The 21,949-nt window shown below is 36.2% G+C and overlaps 1 protein-coding gene across 5 annotated transcripts in view; it reads right to left on the bottom strand.

Moving 5' to 3' along the window:
* The window catches only part of MINDY3 (MINDY lysine 48 deubiquitinase 3), a 110,893-nt gene extending 92,081 nt beyond the window's left edge, over nt 1–18,812 (bottom strand). For 2 of the 5 annotated variants that reach the window (XR_013173037.1, XM_077155042.1), the window contains exons 1-4: nt 18,512–18,812; nt 7,950–8,029; nt 4,247–4,307; nt 2,241–2,414 (exon numbers count right to left, since the gene is read on the bottom strand). Coding sequence is in view for 2 of the 5 variants with exons in the window: in XM_077155042.1 (XP_077011157.1) it covers nt 2,241–2,414; nt 4,247–4,307; nt 7,950–8,029; nt 18,512–18,605 (409 nt within the window). In the remaining 3 variants the exon portion in view is untranslated. Of the gene's footprint in view, nt 1–2,240; nt 2,415–4,246; nt 4,308–7,949; nt 8,030–18,414; nt 18,439–18,511 lie in introns of those variants that run through there. The other 3 variants (XM_077155056.1, XM_077155063.1, XM_077155071.1) reach the window with 3 other exon arrangements.
* Between the last annotated feature and the right edge of the window lie 3,137 nt (nt 18,813–21,949).

Genomic DNA, 21,949 nt, shown 5'->3' with positions numbered 1-21,949 from the left:
TCATTTTAATTTAATGTTTTAAATTTCTTTTTAAAATCGTTATAAGTCTAAATGAACTAATTTAAGTAATCATTTGAATTATATGGGAAACAAACTGAAATTGAACCTGAGTATTCATTCCTGCAAACAAGTGTGCATTACCAACAAGCGAAAACCATACACACCACAAAAGCCATGAAAGTAATATCTGAACAGAATGTAATATTACTGAGAGGAGAAAACACTTCACAGCTAAAAATTCAGGATAAAATTAAAGTTCTACCTAACCTTTTCCAAATTACTCTAACTGCTCTGCAGTGCTTGATTATTCCAATAATTTTACTGGGCATACACTATGAAAACTGGCATAAAGATAGTAAGTAATTTAGAGAAAAAAGGCAGGCAAAATATAAAGCTTAGCAGGCATGGATGGCAGAAAACACAAGAAAAGTAATGTAGCTGGGAATAAAAGAAAGAACAGGTAGAACAGATTGTTTTAGGAAAATAAATTTTAGCAGTCAGTTCATTGTCAGATCTAATGTAAATTCTCAAATTTTCAGTTATTAAAATTTCTCAAATATATACAGTATTAAAATACATTTAAAATAGTTTTATTTCATGTCAATTTTTAAAACTAGACATGAAATAAACTGGAAAATTACTGAAATGTTTTTCGGAGGGAAATGCAACATAATAAGTCCATCTGAACTAGTTACTAAAATCCAAAGTTAAGGAAGGCATTGCGAGGCTCCCTGAATGAGAACAATTTAACCATACCAGTACAGAAACGTACATTAAATTCTATAGTAAGTACTATACTAAACAAAATATACTGCTGAGATATTAAACAAAACTGTTACAAAAAAAAATCTTCTTTTCTCACATATTTATATACAGACTGGTTTTAAGCACATATTCTTTAATATACCTTTTAAGAGAGTTCAACTATTCCTCTCTCAGAATTTTTATATCCTAAATGAAATTATGGATATAGTTCATTTACATCAACCCAGTAAAACCTGGAAAATATTTAAAAGCCAATCTTAGGGACACTTATGACTATCGTCCTTTCTACTCATTTTCTTCAAGTGTTATTATCAACTCAAAAGATATGTATTTTTTTTCTTTCTGAAAGATATGTTGTTCTTTCAGAAAGGTTATGTTTGAAAGACCTGAAAAGGAAATGCTATTCAACTGCTTAAGTTTTAAATGTTCTACTCTGAGCATCTGCCAAGTGCAGAGCAGCTGAGCTCCCTTAGTAAAGGGAGCGCAGAGAAGTCAGGGACATCACAGAAATTCCACCGGGGGAGGCAAGAGAGCCCCATAGGCAATCCTACATGGAAGGCAACAGGCAGCCAAATTCACTTCCCAGAAACCAGCTATCTAATTTCCGTAAAAACAGTTCCCTTGAGATGATAACTGACTAAATCAAACATAGGTGGAGTAAGTCACTTATTCAATACAAACACTTGGGACTATCAACCATCAAAAATAATTTACAGCAAGATAATTCCTTACAAAGAAAAATAAAAAGCAACTATTTTAACTAGATTTATACCACCATAAGTCTCTATTTTACTAGTCCATAAAGAAGTAAATTAATGTAGTAAAAATTAACTAGTCAATTACATAAGAATTATCAAAGACAAAAAAAAACAGAACATAAGATTTTTAAGAATAGCTGTTTATTTTAAACAGAAAATCCTCTATCAAGGTATAAAAATCTTAAATGAAGGCATAATTAAAACTCATAATTACAAATACCTTAATATAATTTATATACAGTAACGATGTCTAAAAGTTTGGGTGACAAAAAACATAATCCTAAGAATGTAAAATGAAGAAAAATGTCCCCATCTTTGCTCTTGGAAGGAACTAAAAGAATAAGAAATGTTCTGATGCCAAATAAAAAAATTCTTTTCTTCCAACACCAAAGAAAGCCATTAAAGCATCTAAAAGTAAATTATATAGAAATGTGCTGTTTAAACTTTCCAAATGAGAGTTTTAAAGCTCAAAAGAGACTGTTATCAAGCAGAAATTAACTAGGACATTAATTTTTCAACTGGAAGCAAAAATAAACAAATGTGATATCCTCTAGTAATCAAACACAAGATAAGGGAATTAAAAAATACTAAGCTATGTGAATTAAATTTAAAAAACATGTTATGAAAATTAAGAACCTGTTTTCCTTCAAAACTTTCAATAGTTTTATTAAGACAAACATAGAAGCCCTTACTTCAGGAGAAAAAAATTTATCTTACAAGAATGTTCCACTTGGCAACTGGACTCTGCAGGATCTTCCAAATTACGAGCCGTTTCCTTGGTAGTCTTTTCTCTTATCCAAGACACCAAGCAGTAGGACCCAGAGTTGTCACAACAAGCATTCTCTAAAATATCACACAAGGTATGACAAAGGAGTTCCTTCTGCTCTTCCTCTAAAAATAACCAAAGTATAAGTTACAGTAGTTTTCTTTGGAACAAAAAACCCTGTATTAATGATGAAATAAAGCATTTTTAGTGGAGGAAAAAAATCCATAAATAACAGAGTCTAAATTATAGTTTAGAGAAACAACGTGCTCAAGAGTTAAAAAGCACCACTATTACAACATTCCCATCAACTAGAAAAAGAATCCTGAAAAATGCCAAATTAAACATTATGAGAACAAATATGCCACTGGAATGACCTGAGGCTGATAAACACAGCATTTGTTCCATGATGTTTACTTGACCGCAAAACTAAGCCCAATGCAGGTTCTCCATGTTTTTTCCCATTTGGGAATGAGCCTAAGGTCTCTGATCTGGGAGACCTTAGGCTCTGATCTGTCCCACAGGGTGAAGATGATGAGATAAAATGCCACCAGCACACACATCACCACAATCCATTCCATTAGCAGAGACTAGAGTGGTTTACATAGCATAATACAGAAGCCAGGGACGCCGTTTTACAGTGACTTGTGCACTAGAATTTTATAGAAAATAGCACAAACACCCAGATCACCTCTTCCTGAATCTCGCCCACCCTTCCCATTACAAGCAGTACAGTTAAGGTTAAAATAAAGTGAATAAGATCTGTACACATCCTATAGAAAATTTTATGCTACAAGGAGGTTTTTGTCTTTGCTAACAGATTAAAAGTTCTTTAAAGGCCATAAAACTGTGCCTTTCACTTTATAATCTCCACAGTATCTATAACAATCCTTTACAAATTTACTTTGAAAGTGAACATATAGCTATACAAGAACTATTACAATTTTAAAAGTTCATGTTAATAATACCTCCTGAATAGTTTCTTCTCCACTAAAACTAATTTTGCATTTTCAGCTATTTATTAATAAAGGTTCATGACAGTGAGTGATATCTTAACCCTTAAATTCAAAATCATTAACAGATTCTATGGACATGGTTTGGAATGGAAATTGTTATGTGCTTATATATAAAACTGGGATGGTAACAAAATCCTACCTGCTTCCAGAAGTTATTGTGAAGTTCACATGAAATTGTGTAAGTGAAGGAAAGATCTTTGTAAACTGTCGAGCGGAATGCAAACGTTCATTATTACCACGCAGCACCAAATAGCTCCCTAATCTAATCATATTGCAGAGGCTGGGACAGCTCCATTTGCAATTTAATTCAGAATTATTTGCAGTATAGTTTGCATTGTGTAAGACATTATACTAAAAGATACAAGAATACAAAGATAATGCTAGGTTCTTGATCAGAAATAAATAAGACAAAAAAGAACTGTATATAAAATGATTATTTTTTATGGTAGGCAAACTTCTAACTGTTCAGGGAAATGCACCATATTTTGACAAAAAGTCAAAGGCTTTTCCCTTAGTTATATTATCTTGTCAAGTGTCTCTCAGTTAAGAAAACCACATTTGAAAATATTTACTTTAAAATTTGGAGTCACTGTTCACAAACTTAATGAAACATTTTTTATATGAACCTCAGAAAAAATATACCACTGATAGTTTAACATTTTTATTGTGAAATATAACACATATACACACAGAAAACAACAATATTCAAAGTACATTTTAACAAAGAGCTACCGAACAGATAATTTACTTTTTAAGATGGATAACTTCAATTAAACTATTGCTTATGAATGTCGCATACATAATCTTTAAAATACATCACAGAATAAAACTTTTTAAGGGTGGGCCATGGTGGCTCAGCAGGCAGGTTCGATTCCCGGTACCTGCCCATGTAAAAAAAAAATAATAGTAATAATAAAAAAGTTTTTAACAGATAGCTACTATACCTGAGCAATCCCTCCAAGAAGACTTCTCAGAAGAAAACAGGAGCTTCTTCAAAAGAAATGCCTTTATACAATGATGAAAACAATAATTATTAGAACATATTATAAACACTCCACTTCATATCATTCTTTTATTTTAAAATGGGAGAAAGCTAATTTGTATATTCCTTCCAATAAACTGTTTCCCTTTGCAATATACAATACCTATGCACAGCTTTTATACATTACTATAAACTTACTCAGAATTGATTACTGCAAACTTGTTTCTAGATTCATAAAAGCTGCATCTTTCACAATACATATTTTCTGACAAACAGAAGAACTGATTAGAGAAACTTATTGCTCCATTCAGAGTGTAGGCCTACAGAACAGGAAAAAGTCTACATTTCTCTCAGATTCCTTGAGGGAAAAGAAACCCAAATACTAAAGTGCTCTATGAGCTCCAATCTGTAACGCAAGAATACCAACTTAGGAGCCATCACTTTATTATAACTTCCTGGCTTATCTTAAAAGGCTGTAAGATTTTAAAGAATTAAAAAATATGAATTTTAACCTTTTCTTAACCACATGAACTGCTACGTTGGGGATTTGACCGAGGGCAGTTGAGTGCAGTACAGTGCTTCCTCCTCAGAATGAAGTTCAAGTGGGATTGCATCCCAAGCACATAACAGGTCAGTTTAAAATGCACGTTCTTCAGCTCCATCTATTGAATCTGAAGTGCTAAGGGACAACTCCAAGAAAAAGAGGTTACCCTTGTGATTCTTACATATGTTTGAAAAGTATCTGTGCACAGATTAATGGGACTGCTTCTGGTCAGACAGACCTAGGTTTGAACCCTGGTTCTACTATTTCACTAATTAGAAATAATAGACACACTTTAAAAGGCTGCAGCGAGGATTATATGAAATTACCTATGTATGCACTTAGCATAGTAACTAACAACTTAGAAGCAATCCACTCAAAGTATTGTTATAAGAAATTAACCGTCTATAGTACTCAAATAGAAATTAAGTTTACAAATAAAATCAAGTGCTTCTGATTTTTCCCAAAAATGACAATAAACGTAAAATGAGTACTATAAATACATTACAAAATTTTTGAAAACTGAGGTAAGGACACCTATTATTTCCACTAATGCAACCAGTGTCAGCACTGATATATTTCCTTCCAGGCTTTATTTCATACGTGTCTATAATTTCTTTATTATTAAATCATAATGGTTATTTGATTGTTTTTTCCTATTTTCCCACAGAATTCATAACGGTCTCCTTAATCACTAATTGTCTAAAAGCTATTTATCAAAATTGACTTAAACTTTATTATTGTACATTCAGGTTCCACGCATTTGTTTTACTTCTATAAATATATGAGCTTCTTCTTGCATGTAACCTTTTCCATATTCAGGATTATTTACTTAGGAAAGATTCACAGAAGTACAATTATTGCATTAAAGCATCTGCATTACTATGATTCCAATATAATGAATAATTTCCCCCCTCCAAATTAAAATACAGATTTGTGCTACACAGCAGTGGGAGTGGGCCAGCGTCAGCCCACCCTTGTGTGTACTAACCATTCTAATTTGATGTTTAAAGATTAGCAAAAGTAAGAAACAGAATCTGTTTATGGTTTGCTTTTACTTTCTTGGGTACCCACTGAGGATGAACAATCAACGCCATGCTGTCCAGCATCATTCTGCAGCTAGGATTACATGCTCATGCCCACTTCCCATTTAAAACCTGGCTTCCGGTGCTTTTCTAACCCGTTTGTACAAGTTATTTGTATTAAGAAAGACAACATCCCTTTATCACTAATATTCATGGCAAATATTTTTCTGAGCTAGGCAGTCATCTCTTCTCTTCAGAGCATTGAAAGATCTTTTACTTTTTGTATGGCTAAATACACTATCAAGAATGTATTTGAGGGTGCCCGGGTGGTTCAGTGGTTGAATGCTCACCTTTTATGTGGGAGAACTGGGGTTGATTCCTGGACCATGCACCTCCCCCCAAAAAAGAATGCATTTGGTATACTGTATGAGATGATCTAAAGTCATTTCTTCCCCTTCAAACTGCTAGTCATACCAATGGCATTTATTAAACTTCATTTAATCTCACCATTGATTTGTAATTCTTCCTTTAGCATGATATGATAAATTACTGGTAAATTCTAATATATAATAAGGCCTACTTCTGCATTATCTTTTCACTTTCATTATTATCTATTCTTCCAGCAATACCATCACATTCTAATTTTCTAGTTTTAAAAAATTTTTAAATCTGAACTTACTCATTTCTCATTACTCTTAATGATGTAGATTGATTGAAATATTAATATAAACAAAAGTCTTCCATTGATTTAAAATTTATGTGCCTATTAAACTAAATTACTACCTCAAAGATACCTAACGATAGGATTTTGAACATTACAACGATCCCTTGTTACATAAGGGCCCCACATGCAAAAGTAAGTACCATTTTTGAAATACACTGAATTTATAAGACAGCAAAATTTTGTGGTATACTTTAAACTACCCTTACAGACTTTCAGTGAAAATCTAGGGCATTGTTACTGAACAAAGAGGCAGTGTTTAAATAACCTATCTTCGGATTCAGATAATAAGGCTCATGTTAGCAACTAATATCTGCCTCAGCTACTTAGTATAACTAGATCTAATTACCAATTTTGGTTCAAAATCATTCTTTATATTTCAATAACTCAGAGGCAAGGTTCAAATTTATTCAAATTTTCTTAATTTTTTAATAATTTTACTAATGCAAAAAAAACTTTACTTTTTAAAGAAATAAAATGAGCTATAAAGAACGTATTTTGAACTCTACTAGAGGATTTTTTTTTCCTTCAGAGAAATACACATTTTCAATTTAATAATATAAAATTTATGCTACGTAAGGTTTGAGACAAATTTCTTTTGCAGTCAGCAGTTCAGAAATGCATTTTAAATTTCCAATAAATAACAAATATCATATTAAATATATTTATTCAAAACATGCTGATTATAACATAAACAATAAATTCCAACTGCTTTTATAACAGTACTGAAGATACACTGATGTTCACATTGTAAGTAAGTATTACAGTAAACTGAAAATTCGTTTGTTGGTTTTAAAGCAAATCAGACTTTGAAATTCAAACAATGTAGCATAAGATTTAAAAAATTAAACACATTCAAAAAAGCCTATATTTTGTGCAAAGAAAAAAACTTTTTATGTTTGAAATTTCTTTTAGGTTTGACTACCTACTAATTTTATTTAGAAAGGCCAGAGCTATAGCCTAAAAGAGTACGCTGCCAAATTTAAAATTTAAGAAGTAAGCTATGATTATAATTATAAGTAATTCATCTTCAACTTTTAAGGAAAATCATTTCACAGAAAAATGAAAACAGTGCAATTACTATAGTGTACCTATCTATTATAAAAATGTTATTACTCATTAGGATTTCTGTATTACAGAAAAGGTGTCATGATCAGCAAATCCTAATTTTCTGAAAGCCTGGCTATTGTTTTTCCTTTAAAACAGAGATACATTCTTATTTTGGCTATTTATAGCCATTTACATGAGAAAAAGTTAAACATTAACTGATCATGTTTCATGATTATGTTATATACAGTACAGACATTAGGAAACAAAATGGAAGGTATGAAAGTTTAAACTTCTCCCTCTAAGGAGCTGGTAAAGTAGTCTATGTTACCTGTACAGGTGCAATAACAGCACAGGGGCCACCTTCAAACTGTTCTAATGCAGATCCCTCGGATTCACTAAACACAAACCCTAAAAATGAAAGCAAATAGCAAAAATTAAAAAGTATAATCCACGTAACAGCTAAAGAAATGTTAATGTACTTTAAGAAAGTTCACTTATCACAATAGCAAAATATCTGAGGTCAGTAAGGTACAGTGGTTCTTAACTTTCAGGAGGGGACTGAGGACCCTTGGAAAAAAACTAAGGAACCTAAACTGCCCTGCTCAAACACATCACAATTTTGCACCTAGGGACCTCTCTAAGAGGATGAAGTGTGAACTCGACTGTAGTAAAAGGGCACAGATGGTTAAGTAATTTAACTTGCTATAAGAATTTAGCTTGCTGTAAGAATTCTATTGAATTCACGCAGAAGTTTAGGAGCCTTTCCATACAGTATCTTTTCATCACTTCAATCTTTGAGTCACATTCTATAAGCTAAAAGTAAAATGGCATTCTTGACAGTGAATGTGCTTATATGGTTTTATCTTAGTCTAAGCTCCTGGTAAAGGAGGCCTGCTGCAAACAGTGCTGAGCCAGAAGGCAGAAGAAGGAACCTTGGGTAAATCATTTCACCCAACTAAGCCTCAGTGTTATTCCTTTTTAAAATGACCGCTTCTAATCCCAACATGCTAGGAATCTATAATGTTCCATTAATGGTTACAATTTAGTCATTCATTCCACAAGCATTCAAGGAACCCAGAAACCATACCAAGCATTTAGGATGCATGTGCAAGGACCACAGTCCCCGGGATGAAAGAGCTAACAGTTCTGGTGAAAAAAAGACAGAAACAAAAAATCACTAAAACAAAAGAATGAACAAACATTGTTGCAGAAGTCAAAGAGAAGGTTGTGGATACTGAAATAAATGACTCAGCCTGAGTTAAGTCAACAGGTGACTTTGAGGTTGTTCTTGAATAGGAACTTGTGAGGGAGTCACGGAAGGGAGAATGACATTCAAGTAAAGAAAATACCTAAGGAGAAAAGTTTTATAAGAACAGGCCAAATTTAGGGATCAGAGGGAAACAGAAACTGAATGTAGCTGAAGTGATGTATATATTGAGTCAGGATGGGGAAGGAGAAAAATGGGAGGACAGGACGCTGACATGAAGTTAATAATGTCAGCTGGAAAAGGTCTTTTAGGAAAGTAGAAACATGACTCTTTCAAAGACCAGAATGGGGAAGAGATTGTTTTAACAGTTCTACAGAAACTACTGTAGATTCAAATGATATTTCTGAGGTAAAATTAAAATTTGATTTGCTTACTGCTATATTCCAGATGCATTTGCATCACTTAAAAATAGCAAATGCTTAATAAATATCTACAAATGGAATATATGGGAAAGTGAGTGAAGAAAGACAGGATATCTGTGTGTGTGCGCACATGTGCACACCTGTGTGTATCCCATGTTTTCAGGAAAGGGAGAATGAAATATACTTAATCTCATTATTTGCATATTCTTTATTTGTAAAATCAATACTCACAGTGCTTTCATGGTAATTTGAGGACATGTGCAGAGCGACGAAAAATCTGATTTACCCAACAGGCACATTCCTAACAATGGTCTAACAATACCATGCTCCACCTTTTTGTTTCAGTTTTCAAACTGTAAACCAGTACCCTTGTTGTGGTATATTTAGTGCCATGTTTTTAATATTTTTGTGCTTTTTCTTGGTCATTTTGCTTTTTAAAATGATCCCAAGTATATTGCTGAAGTAATATCTAGTGTTTCTAAGTGCAAGAAGGCTATGATGTGCTTATGGAGAAAGTATGTGTGTTAGATAAACTTTGTTTAGGCATGAATTACAGTGCTGTTGACTTGAGTTCAATGGTGATGAATCAACAATATACATTAAATAAGTTATCTTTAAACAAAAGCATACACAAAATAAAGTTATGTATCAATTACTTGAAAAAAATTTGATGAGTAGGTGTATAGGGTAAAGCCTGTTGCTAAGAAAGTAGAGCTATCGTTGAAGTTTCTAGCTTGAGACACTAGGTGATAGCAATGGAGATAAACACTAAAGAGACCTTTTCTCTTCTCTCCCTTCCAAAGAGCATTTAAACATGTATCTCACATTTAAAACAAACACAAAAACAAAAAACTCCTAAGATTCTACCAAACACTCCAAACATCACGCTCTCATTCCTTTCCTCTCAAAACCCAACTGTTTTAATAGTTGTCTATGTACACGTTTCAATTTTATTATCTCTCAACTCCCTCAACCCACAATAGTCCGGTCTTCAACCTATGACAGCCTCCAATTTATTCTCAGCAAGATCACAGACCATTCCTCAGGTCTCAGAGAATACTGAAATACTGACAACTACTTCTGAAAACTTTTGTCACTTGGGTTCACTGGTCCCTAGTTTTTCTTGTCCATTTATTCTCAGTGTACTTGATCAACTTCTTTTAAATGCTAATGTTTCCCAGAGGTCTTGGGCTTTAGGATCTACATTCTTTTCACACCAGAAATTTTCTGTGGGTAACTGTATCAGATAATTCCCAAACACAACCCAGATCAGACCTCCAGACAGGAACAAAGCCTAACATCCTTGGTGTGCTCCCCTATGTTATGGCATCTCCCTGCATCTCTGCTCTCAAGTACTCAAATATCCCATTTATTTTCTCTTATCCTTTGTGTATGTTGTTCCCTCTTCTGGAAATACTTAATAGCTCTTTCTCTGAAAAACTATCACTTGCTTTTTAGGCATCCCCCTAAGTCAAGGTCCTCTTGGTTCAAGCTCCAAATATTTCTCTTCCATGTTGTCTACCTCTAGTTCAAACCGTCACCATCTCTCCCCTAAGACACTGCTCAGAGTTTCTGACCAGATCTCTCTTTTACTCCCTGATACGCCGCCAATCCCCCACCTCCATCCACCATATTCAACATAGGGGTGCCAGAGGAATATTTTGTAAATGGAAATCAAATGTTGTCACAGCCTGCTTACAACATTTTCATGGCTTCTCACTGCAATCAGAATAAAACCCAAATTCCTTTCCATGGCCTAAAGCACTAGGTGATCTGGCTCACTCACCCCAATCAATCCAACCTTCCCTCAGGTCACTCTTACCTTCCCTACCTACAGTGACCTTGGGACCGTACAACACCCCAAGGTCTTTCCTGGAAGCTTGATGCTTGCTACCCCTTCTGCATGAAATGCCCTTTCCCCTACTTCACATTTGACTAAATCTTTCCCATTCTTCAAAACTCAAGAGAGTTTCCTGACAGACATATCCAAGTAGGTCTCTCCTAGCATCCCCCAGCACAGCTAGAACTGAGAAGAATTTGTAATTACATTATTAGTTATTTACTTGTTTAATGTATGCATTCCATACAGGTATCTTGCCGAATTCTATTCACCACTGCTTTCTGAGAATGTTGTATAGTAAATGACCAATAAACATTTGTTGAAACTTGGAGGGCGGGGGGGGGCGGCGGAGTAATGAGTTCATTTTAAAAAATGTGAGCTAACCATCTGGCTATGTTTAGAAGTCAGAATTAGGATCTGGATCTCAGGGTGGAGGTACAAATAGAGACAGAAATTTAAGAATTATCATCTAAGCACGACAGTTAAAGTGATTGAGAACATGTAGAAAAAAGATAATGAAGTTAGGGCATATTAAAAAAATGGGCAGAGGCTGAGTCAGCAAAGGAGATTGACAAAGAATAGAAAAGTAGAGAAAAAAACAAAGGAAAAATCAGGAAGAAGAGTCAATAATTACAAATGCTGAGCAAACACAGAAATACTGGACTAAGTGTTTTTACTGAAAATATTAAAAAGAGAAATTTAGAATGCAGAGGAGGGTCGCCAAACTTTTAAAGTGTGCCAAGGTTTGTTTCAGAATAGAAGGAGAAATAGCAAATGCAAACTATTTGTTCAACAAGTTTGGCAGAAGGGAAAAAGGATGATAGCTTGAAAGGTAGTTGGATAAATAATAAATTATTTTTTAGGCAGAAAGACATGATTTAAACAAAGAAAAATGTTATAGGAAGGAGGATATATAAGCACTCCAAGTTCAAAGAGAGCCAAGAAAGGATGGTGTGATAGTGATGGGCCTGGACAAAGACGGACGTTCTCAAAAAAGTGGTCCTCAGGCCCCTGAAGTCCTAGAGACCCTTTTAGTGGGTGCCATAGAGGTTAAAATCATTTCCATAAAAATACAAGACATCATTTTCCCTTCTCACTGTGTTGACATTCACAATGACAATATAAAAGCAATGGTGGTAAAACTGTTTGTGTCTCAGCACAAATCAAAGCAGTGACATCAAACAATACTCATCATCATTTATAGTTGTGACTTCAAACTGTACTGGCTGTTGCTACTATGTTCATACATACACTGTGCCGGCTTGAAAGGATTACGTGCCCTAGAAAAGCCATGTTTTAATTCTGATCCATCTTGTGAGACAGCTATTTCTTCTAATCCCTAGTCAGCACTTGATTACATTATCTCCACGGGGATGTGATATGCCTGGTAGTGGGTATTAACATTTGATTAGAGGGAGATGTGATTCCACCCATTCCAGGTGGGACTTGATTAGTTTATGTAAATCTTTTAAGAGGAAACATTTTGGGAAAAGCTGGAGAGCTCCAAGAGCAATGAGAGCCAATGAAGCAGAGAACTTTTGGGATGAAGCAGGAAAACACCTGTGGGGGAGCTTCATGAAACAAGAAACCTAAAGAGAAAGCTAGCAGACATCACCATCTTCATCAGGTATCTTTCCAGTTGAGAGAGAAACCCGGAACTACATCAGCCTCCTTGAACCAAGGTATCTTCCCCTAGATGCCTTAGATTGGACATTTCTAAAGCCTTGTTTAATTTGGACATTTTAACAGTCTTAGAATTGTAAACGTCCAACTTATTAAATTGCGTTTTGAAAAGCCGTTCCGTTTCTGGTATGTAGCATTCCAGCAGCTTGCAAACAAGAACACACACACACACACCCAGAATTTTAAGTTACAATTGCTCTTACCGTCACAGGAAAAATGACTAACTTTATGAAATCTTGGGCCTCAAATGCATGTCTTTTTAATATCTTGTGTATCTACACAGGAACTACCCACAAAGCATACTGAAGTATGAGGGCAGATAGCTGTCTCAAAAAAAAGTGCATGTATAACTGTTGGAACTGCAAGGTGATCTAGCTGCTTTTTACGGAGCACAGTTTTTACTTTGAGGAACTATAGCCAAATTATGATTATTCACACTTGGGTCCTTGGCAGAGATTTTCTCAGAAAAAAATGGAGTGGGCTTGGCACTTCAAGGAAAATAAGTAACTGTATTTTTGCCCTAAGATTCAAGCAATAATCAGAATTGCGGAAAACTTCTCAATACTTAAACTTTTCTGATATAATCAGTGGTGTTAGTACTAAAATTGACTTTTGATATTACATAATAGAACATGTTAACCTTTGGAAGTTCTGCATAAATCACTGAATTGACATTTTCCAAATGACCAGTGCATGCTGTTACACACTCACTCATGGGTAAAAGATCCTTTCAAAGTACAAGACAAACCAATAAAAGATTTTAATGTAAGAGAGTACAAAAAATTGACCGATGTGGCTTCAGATTCCATTTTGCAACTAATCTTTAATAAACTACCACTCATGAAATTTGGGGTGGCATCAAAGAATATCCACAATTTTCTAAAAAGACTGTTACAATACTCCTAGCCTTTTCCAATTACATTTCTGTGAGGCTGAATTTTCAATACACTTCAACCAAAACAACATATTGATTGTAACAGATTGATAAGTCTTCTAACAAGCCAAACATTAAAGAAATTTTCAAAAATTTGAAAATTTTGTAAAACAATGCCACCAGTATCATTAAATTTTACTATTTTTTATAAATTGAAGTCCTCAAAATCTTTAAGAGTTCAAAATAACTTGAGAACCACTGGCCTAGGAAAAGGGGTAAACCAGACGTCTAAGTTAAATATGGCACAAAGGAAGTGAAGACCAAGGAGACATTACTTATTGAGAGTGAAAGGACAGAGACAGGGCAGAGAAGTGAGGAAATGCTAATCTGAAAAACATAAAAAAAGGTGACCAGGAAAAAAGAACTAAAAGAAGCACTAAAAACCAGCTAAAATTAATTCCTAAATTTATATTGATGAAGGCCACAATTTCTGCAGCAATACACAGCAGCCTGTGAGTGCAAGTAAGGTAATCATGGGATAAATGGAGAATTGGAAACAGGTAAGGTGAGCAGGATAAATCTGTTCAGGACAAGTGGGAACTAAGAGTGCCCTGTTAAGACACAAAAACTGAGGTCCTTCTGAGGAAGAGAGAGAAGCGAAGTCAAGGGGCTAGTTCTTCTTCTGCAAGTAAGGAAAGCACCCCAGCATTGTACCCAGGTAAAGAGGTAAAATTAGGCTCTGCAAAACTTTAAGTATGTATAATAAATGTGAATTAGGAGTGAATTCTTGCCTTCCTTAAAAATTCTACTAATATCTCCCAGGGGTGTAAACCTTCCTGGCAATGTGGGACAGAAATCCTAGAATGAGCTGGGACTCAGCATCAAGGGATTGAGAAAATCTTCTTGCCCAAAAGGGGGAAAAGCGAAATGAGACAAAATAAAGTGTCAGTGGCTGAGAGATTTCAAACAGAGTCGAGAGGGTATCCTGGAGGTTATTCTTACACATTATATAGATATCCCTTTTTAAATTAGAGGTGTATTAGGCTAGAGGGAAATTTTAAAAAAAAATTCTAATAATACGCAATTTCAAGATCCATGGGTGGGGCTTATACTTACAACTTGATTGCAGTAAGTTACTTGAGTACTTTTGATATTAAAACTCCATGGAGAGAATTATAGGCAGATGCGTTTTATGCCAAATTCCATTTAATTCCTGTATACATTTAGAGTGTGTAAATGATAACATACAGAGACTATCAGAGTCTAAAATGAAAGAAAACCAGCTAAATGGTTATTATGTTTTCTATACCAAAACAGGAAAATGTTTTGGTATAGAAATAAAAGGCTTCTCCTTTCATTTCATATGAGTTTGACTTTCTTAGGAAATGGAGTTATTTTCCTTGTCAAATGTTCTCCTACTAAAGTTATCTCCTAGTTTTAAAATAATTAACTAATCTCAAAAACTGCTGTTTTTTCCCTGATATGATCTGAAATTATGGTGAACCTAACTTTGTAGGGCTTTGTATCATGTTCCACAGTAGAACAGAGTACAGAAAAGTCTCTTTCATCATTTTAAACTCATAACTAATTTAAACCTGAGCCAAGAACCTCTTTGCAATTTTCCAGTCTCCTATCTTCTTATGAAAATACACACTGTTCAAACTAGTTCAACAAACTACCATGTCTATAATTTTAGCCTTCTATGCAAACAGAAAGCCACAAAAAAGACTTGTTCTAACCATTAAAGTTAAATGATCTTGGCTGAGACAAGTATCTGAACTGAGCCTTAATTTCCTCATCTACAAAAAATGAGGGTAACTACATTTTTGTGAGGTCGCAGGGTTGTTGAAGGGTTAAAAAGATTTTTCAAAACAGTAAAGCATAATTACAAATGTAAGATATGATGATCCACTGAAGTCTTTGAATAAAAAAACATAATTCAAAGCACCAAGAAAGTAACTTTAAGTCATATATATTTGAAAATTATGAGTTAAAAAAATCGGATGTTAGGTGAATTATGATTGAGAGATGTTGGAAAAAGAAAATGTACATGTAAGAGAAATAAAAGTCTTCTACTGCAAAAAGATCTTTGAAATGATGTGATCCACAGTACTGATTCACATTTTAGAAGAAAAATAAATGATACCAGTGTATCATTTTTAACTTCATGAAAATGTTAAATCATATAATAAACACCCATACTTTCAAACATTAACTCAACTGTATTCTTAATTCCTAATTAGATTTTATACTCACATTTTAACGGATCTCTTGCTTTTCCTAAGTAATTTGTTGAATCTCAATTTTTTTCTTATTATGTAACAAAACCTGTCCTATACCAAAAGTCTGAAATGTGAATTTCAATCAACTACAGGATTTCACCCCCTAATAAAACTTGGCTTTTCCTTTTATGGTCATTCTTTAGGTGAAACAATAAAATAACTCAAGGCCTAGAAGAAGAAAAAAAATGGTAAATAAAAAAAAAATGGTTTGAGAGTTTATAACAAGGATGAGGAGTAGGGAAACTACAGCCCTTGCCTGCTTTTGCACATAGTTTTGGAAACACCCGTATTACCTAAGATGCTTGCGCAGAGATGAGTAGTTGAGACAGGAACCATACTCCTCATCAGCCCTTTACAGAAAAATTGGCCAAACTCTGATCTAGATCATTGATATTGAAAAGAAAATACATTTCCAAATATACTATGATTAATTACTTCTACTAGAGCTAAATGACTTCTATTGTATATGTCTGACTGGGTGACTGGGATATAGTCAATCTGACCACATTTTCCCATCTCCCCTAATGCCCTCGTCCAGGACAACTGCCTATCCTCTGATCTCTCTACCGTCTTCCCTTAATCAACTACCTCTAGCCTCAAACAAATCAGAATGACATTGTTAAAGCTGTCAGATCATGTTTCTCCTTTGCTCCAAGCCTCCCGATGACCGCACAGCCCCCTCCCCCCATCATTTCATTTACCATAAAAGCCAGAGTCCTCACCATGGTCCCTGAAGCCTTAAATGATGTGGACCGCATTATTTCTTATGTCGTCTTTTATGACTCTCCCCTCCTCCCATCCTCCCTCCTTGCTGTGATCATATCCACAACATAACTGTACTCTCTGAGAAGCAATAAAAGAAATAAAGTCTTTATTCTGAAGTGGTATTAATGGAATGGAACTAATCTTAAGGAATTTTAGCATAAAAAGGTGGCTGAGCACTCTGGGATGCCAATAAAAGTTCTATTTAAAATAACGCTAACTCACCAAATAATAGAGAATAACTTCTTGTAATTCTCAGGGCAATGCCTGAGAAGGATCTGAGCTTAGTCCACATTTAAACACTTTTAATTAATAGAAGAATAGTTATTTTTACTGAGTGTTGATTACATATCAGATAGTGTTCTAAGTGCCTAAATATATTTGCACGGCCTTTAATCCTCACGACAACCTTATAAGGTTGGCACTACAACTGTCCACATTTTACAAAGAAGGAAACTGAGGCTCAAATAAGTAACTTGAACCTGGTACCCAGGTCTGCCTATTTCAATGATTAAGTCTGTGTTCTTAATCATTACTAGAACTGCTTCTCTGAATTTTCCTTGAATTTGCACTATCATATAAATACAAAGGAAGGTGAATACTACTTGAGTATTTGTAGTAAAGTGAATAATAAATGCTGGCTGAACAAATTGGAAACAAAATTTTTCCTCACCCTTCACAACTTTGTGTATCTTAGGACTGTTCAGTACCAGTATAAATGTCAAAGTGGGAAATAAACTGTAAAATTTCTGCAAATGCAGGTGTCCAAGATATCAGAATATAGTAGTTAACTGACATAATTAAATATTAAACTATTTACGTATAGGGTTTAGAAACTCAAAATGGTGAAAACAGAGCTGCTTTAGGAAGGCATGTAACTGGCTCCCAGCTCCACCACTCTGCCACTCCAGCCCGATCCCTTAATCTCAAGGACTCACATTTCTCTCTGTAAAACAAGAGCTAACTGTAATACACCACAATTCTAATTTTGTCAGCTCTAGAAGGTGGGAGGGGGAAAAGACTACCTAAACCCTAAATTGTTCTTAAAAAGTACACATTTAAAAATTGAGATTCAGATTTACTACGCCAAAATTTCCAAAATCCACTTTGAGAACAGATATGAAGTAATGTTTTAAGGACAACAATTTTAAATAGCTATTATCTGTTGCTATCTAGTCTCACCTATCCTCACCCTGAGCTTTCCTAGGGCTCCGGGGTCTATCGTTTTAACATCAAAAGTTTAGAATTAGAGATCTTGCCTAGTTTAAAGGCCTAGCACAGGAACTTGATAAATGGTCACTTCTCACTTCATTATTATTTGCATTATTAATAAGACGTCTTAAATGACTCGGAGTCCAGTCTGGGTACCATGGGCCAGCAGAAGCGCTATGGTCACTGTGGCCACACTGGACGACCTCAAAACCCGGGATACTGGGAGTGGAGCACACTCGCAAGCAACGCTGTATTTATAGAGGAGCACCGCGCCTAAGCACAAACTTAAAGGAAGAACAAGGTTGTTTTCTGGAATCAGACACCTTGACTTTCCTCTGAACTTCCATTCCAAATACAGATCGAAAGGATAACAGGCCAACAGGACCAGACTTCCTGGGAGGTGGGAGCCGGGGGCCGGGCCTGAGGGGTGGGCGCCGGGGGCCGGGCGTGGGGGGTGGGCGCGGGGGGCCGTGTGTGGGCGCCGGGGGCCGGGTCTGAGGCGAGGGCGCACCTGGAGTCATTCCGCGGCCGCAGGGCCCCTCCCCCTCCTCGGCCGGCGCAGGGCCCGGGGCTCGGGGACCCTCTACCACCCGTCCGCGCGCAGGCACCTTGCGTCCAGCGGCAGAAGATGGTGTCTGAGAGGCCGGGGCTGCCCCGGGCGCCCCACACCAGCTCCAGTAGCTCGCAGGTCAGCTCGGACATGGCAGGGCGGCGGCAAGCGGGTCTGCGCTTTCAGGACTCCTGCCCCGGACATGGGGGAAGGGGCGGCTCGGGAGGCCGGGGTCGCGGCGGGACAGACGAGCCTGACGGCCAGGCGGGCCGCGGGATCAGGGCGTAGCACCAGGATGCGCGCTGTCAAGCCCGGCGGAGCGGCGGCGACAGCTACCGCCCCGGAAGTGCACGGCTACTTCCGGCACCTCCTCACCCCGCCCCGGAAGCGGAAGTGGGAGGTGGAAGCGGGGAAAGGAGGCGCGGAGTTCCTGTTGAGGGTTTTAGGTGCTATCTCCTCACCGTCGCGTACTCTTCGGGTCTCACCTATCCTTTAAAATCTCCGATGTTCGTCTGCCTAAACCACGGCTGGACGTGAGGGGTGGGTGGTGGTAAAGTAAAGTCCTGTCCGGGTGGACCTGTCTCGGGGTCGGAGACTGCCAGCCTCTGAGCCTGGGTAAACCGTGTGAAGTTGGACCAAGCAGGGCGCCGTGGCCTTCGCAGCCGCTTCCCGGGGTGTCGCGAGGACAGCGCGCGCCGTCTTGGGATTCCTGTGCAGAGCGCGGGCTTTATTCATTCATAGCATGCAGTTAAATTTAGTTTGTGAGAACTTTTCGTTGAATTGAAAAATGAGGGCGGAATCTAATGGGTTCCTTTTTAATTTGTACTTTTATTTTTGGTTCTGGAAAGTAGAGAGGCTTCTGTCTGTTTAAAAGCCATACTACCTTTGGTGCAGAATTGCACAAGTCCCTTTGCACTCACCAGCAAGTTACTCACTCTCCACCTAGGTTTTTTTCTCTCTAAAATGAGAATGATAATATCTGTTTCATGGAATAGGTGAAAAAAATGCACACGAGGGTCTGTTACAGTTCCTGGCGTATAGAAAGCATTTTGGGTGTTTTACCTAAAGAAAACGTTTTGTGAAAATATCTGCCTTTTTTTCTGTTCGTAAGTTCTAGCCAGTTTTTTATTTTTGTATACCTCATTTACATTGTCTAATTTCAAATGTGCGGTTTCATACAGAAGACTGCCCTTCCAAAGGCTCATTAAAATAAATGAACTCTTGGGCGGGCAGCGGTGGCTCAGCGGGCAAAGTGCTTGCCTGCTATGCCGGAGGACCTCGGTTCGATTCCCGGCCCCAGCCCATGTAACAAAAACGGAGAAACAGAATACAATAAAACAAGAAAATGTTTAAAAATGTTTCCCTTCCTTCTATCCTTCCTTCCTTCTCTCTGTCTTTCCTTTAAAAAAAAAAATAAATAAAATAAATGAACTCTTAAAGTCTTACACATTACAAATAAGAGGGGTTTGCTAATTTATATTTTATCTCTGACTTGAAAGGGAATTAATTGCTCAAAGTACTTGGCTCATACCTGTGTCTTTCCCTCTGATTTTCTTTACCCTTTTCCCTATGTGTTTTCCAAAGTATATATTCCACTTTCTAATAAATCTCTAGTCATTTCTATCTAAAGTAGTAATAATAACTTCTGAAATTTCATGGTACCTTATCTGTACTTGTTTGTGACAATTACTGTCTTTCTTGTATCTGCAGAGAATTATTTACTCCTCTGTGATATAAAGCCACAGAAGGGCCTGTGTCTTTCATGGTACCTAGGAGCTTTCCAGCCGCTGGGCCTCAGTAATGTTAGGAGAATGAATGAAACGTTCCCCTTTGTTGCAACTTAAGAAGTCTCTATCTTTCAACAAGTGTCGAAGAATCATTAAAGTGATACTAACTGATACAGTTGGATGTCTAATGTTTGCTTGGTGATTTGCAATTTGCATGATTGTTTCACTTCCTGAAAATTATTTAAATGTCTGTGTTCCTAGGGCTCAAAGAGGGCAGACATTCAGTTCAAAGGTATTTGTGTGGTACCATGTTTGTTTTCCTGCCATTGATAAGTGGGTGATAGCAATAAATTTCATCACCTGGCTGTAGCTGTGGGATAAAAAACATTTCAAAGTGTGATTTCAAAATGGCACATTTCTTGATCTGTGACTTTTCTTAGTTTCTGGCTATGTTGAAGCTGAGAATATCTTGAGTGGACACTGATATGCCTGTCCTTTCTACCTTTCAGGTTACATTCCTTATTTTCAATGTTTTAAATTTTCTGAACAGGGTGTATTTTTAACAAGGAATGTTTAATATTATATATTTAATTTTTCATTAGTTATAACATTGAAATGTGGACTTGTATAAACAATTGAAAAGTTAATACTCATTTTTAAATTTTCTCAGTACTTTAAAAGTAATAATTGAAAGCAGTCAAGTTTGCTGCATCAGTCTGGTACTGCCTTTTTTCTTTTTTTATAGTGACTTGAGAATTATAAATTTTCTTTGAAGTATTTATATTGCTCCATATTTTAGCATATTAATTTGTTTTTGACTTAGGGCCATCTATGGTTTTCATTAAACTGAATCATTAAGGTGTACATAGATTGTATGAATGATTTTTAGCCCTAAAAGAGAGCAATAAAAATGTAGAAACTTTCTGTTTGTATGTAAGGTTTATTAGTGAAACTCTTTCAAATTCAAGTCAGGGCACTTTCATAAATGTGATCCCGGATTTCCATAATGATTAATTCTCTTTAATCATCTTTACTACTTCACAGCCACAGACTATAATTAATTACTCATTGTCAGGCCCTAACTTTGTTTAATTATTTTCCTGTCTTTCCCCAAATCATCCCGCCAGATAAAAGCATAACAGCTTCATTACATGTTTCCTAACAAGTATGGTGAAAAGAACAGTTCTCCAACTGGAGACCCTCAACACCTAATTTAGTGTATTTGCACCACCACTTATCTAGGAGAAATCAAATCTTTAAGAAACCCACCTTACAATAATATTGATAAATGCTAGGCAAGTGTGATAGGTTGAATTACATACTCCAACAAATACATGTTCTTAATTTTAATACAAAGTCCCTGTGGATTCGAACCTTGAAAATAGGACCTTTTGAAGGTGTTATTTGTAATTAAGGTATGGCCCAATTTAAGCAGGGTGGGCCTTAGTTGGAATTATTAGAGTCCTTATTAAAAGAACCGAAAAGTCACAGAAGCGGAAAAGGAGAAGACATTGCCATGTGAAGGGAGGCAGACAAGCCAAGAATGAATGGCTGGTAGTCAGCCCAGAATTCTGCAGCCTTCAGACAGAAAGTAAACCTTACTAATATCTGGATTTTGGACTTTTTCTAGCCTCAAGACCATGAACCTCCCCAAAATTCCAGTTGTTTAAATCAATCGATTAGGTGGCATTTGTCATAATAGCCTGGCAAACAACAGGTCAGTAAAACAACCCCATGCTCATTTACTAATAAAACTATTTCATTTATAT

The sequence above is a fragment of the Tamandua tetradactyla genome, chromosome 1 (assembly GCF_023851605.1).
Source record: "Tamandua tetradactyla isolate mTamTet1 chromosome 1, mTamTet1.pri, whole genome shotgun sequence".
NCBI lineage: Eukaryota > Metazoa > Chordata > Mammalia > Pilosa > Myrmecophagidae > Tamandua > Tamandua tetradactyla.
The sequence above is the reverse complement of the archived record's forward strand: the minus strand, read 5'-3'. Positions and strand labels throughout refer to the sequence as shown.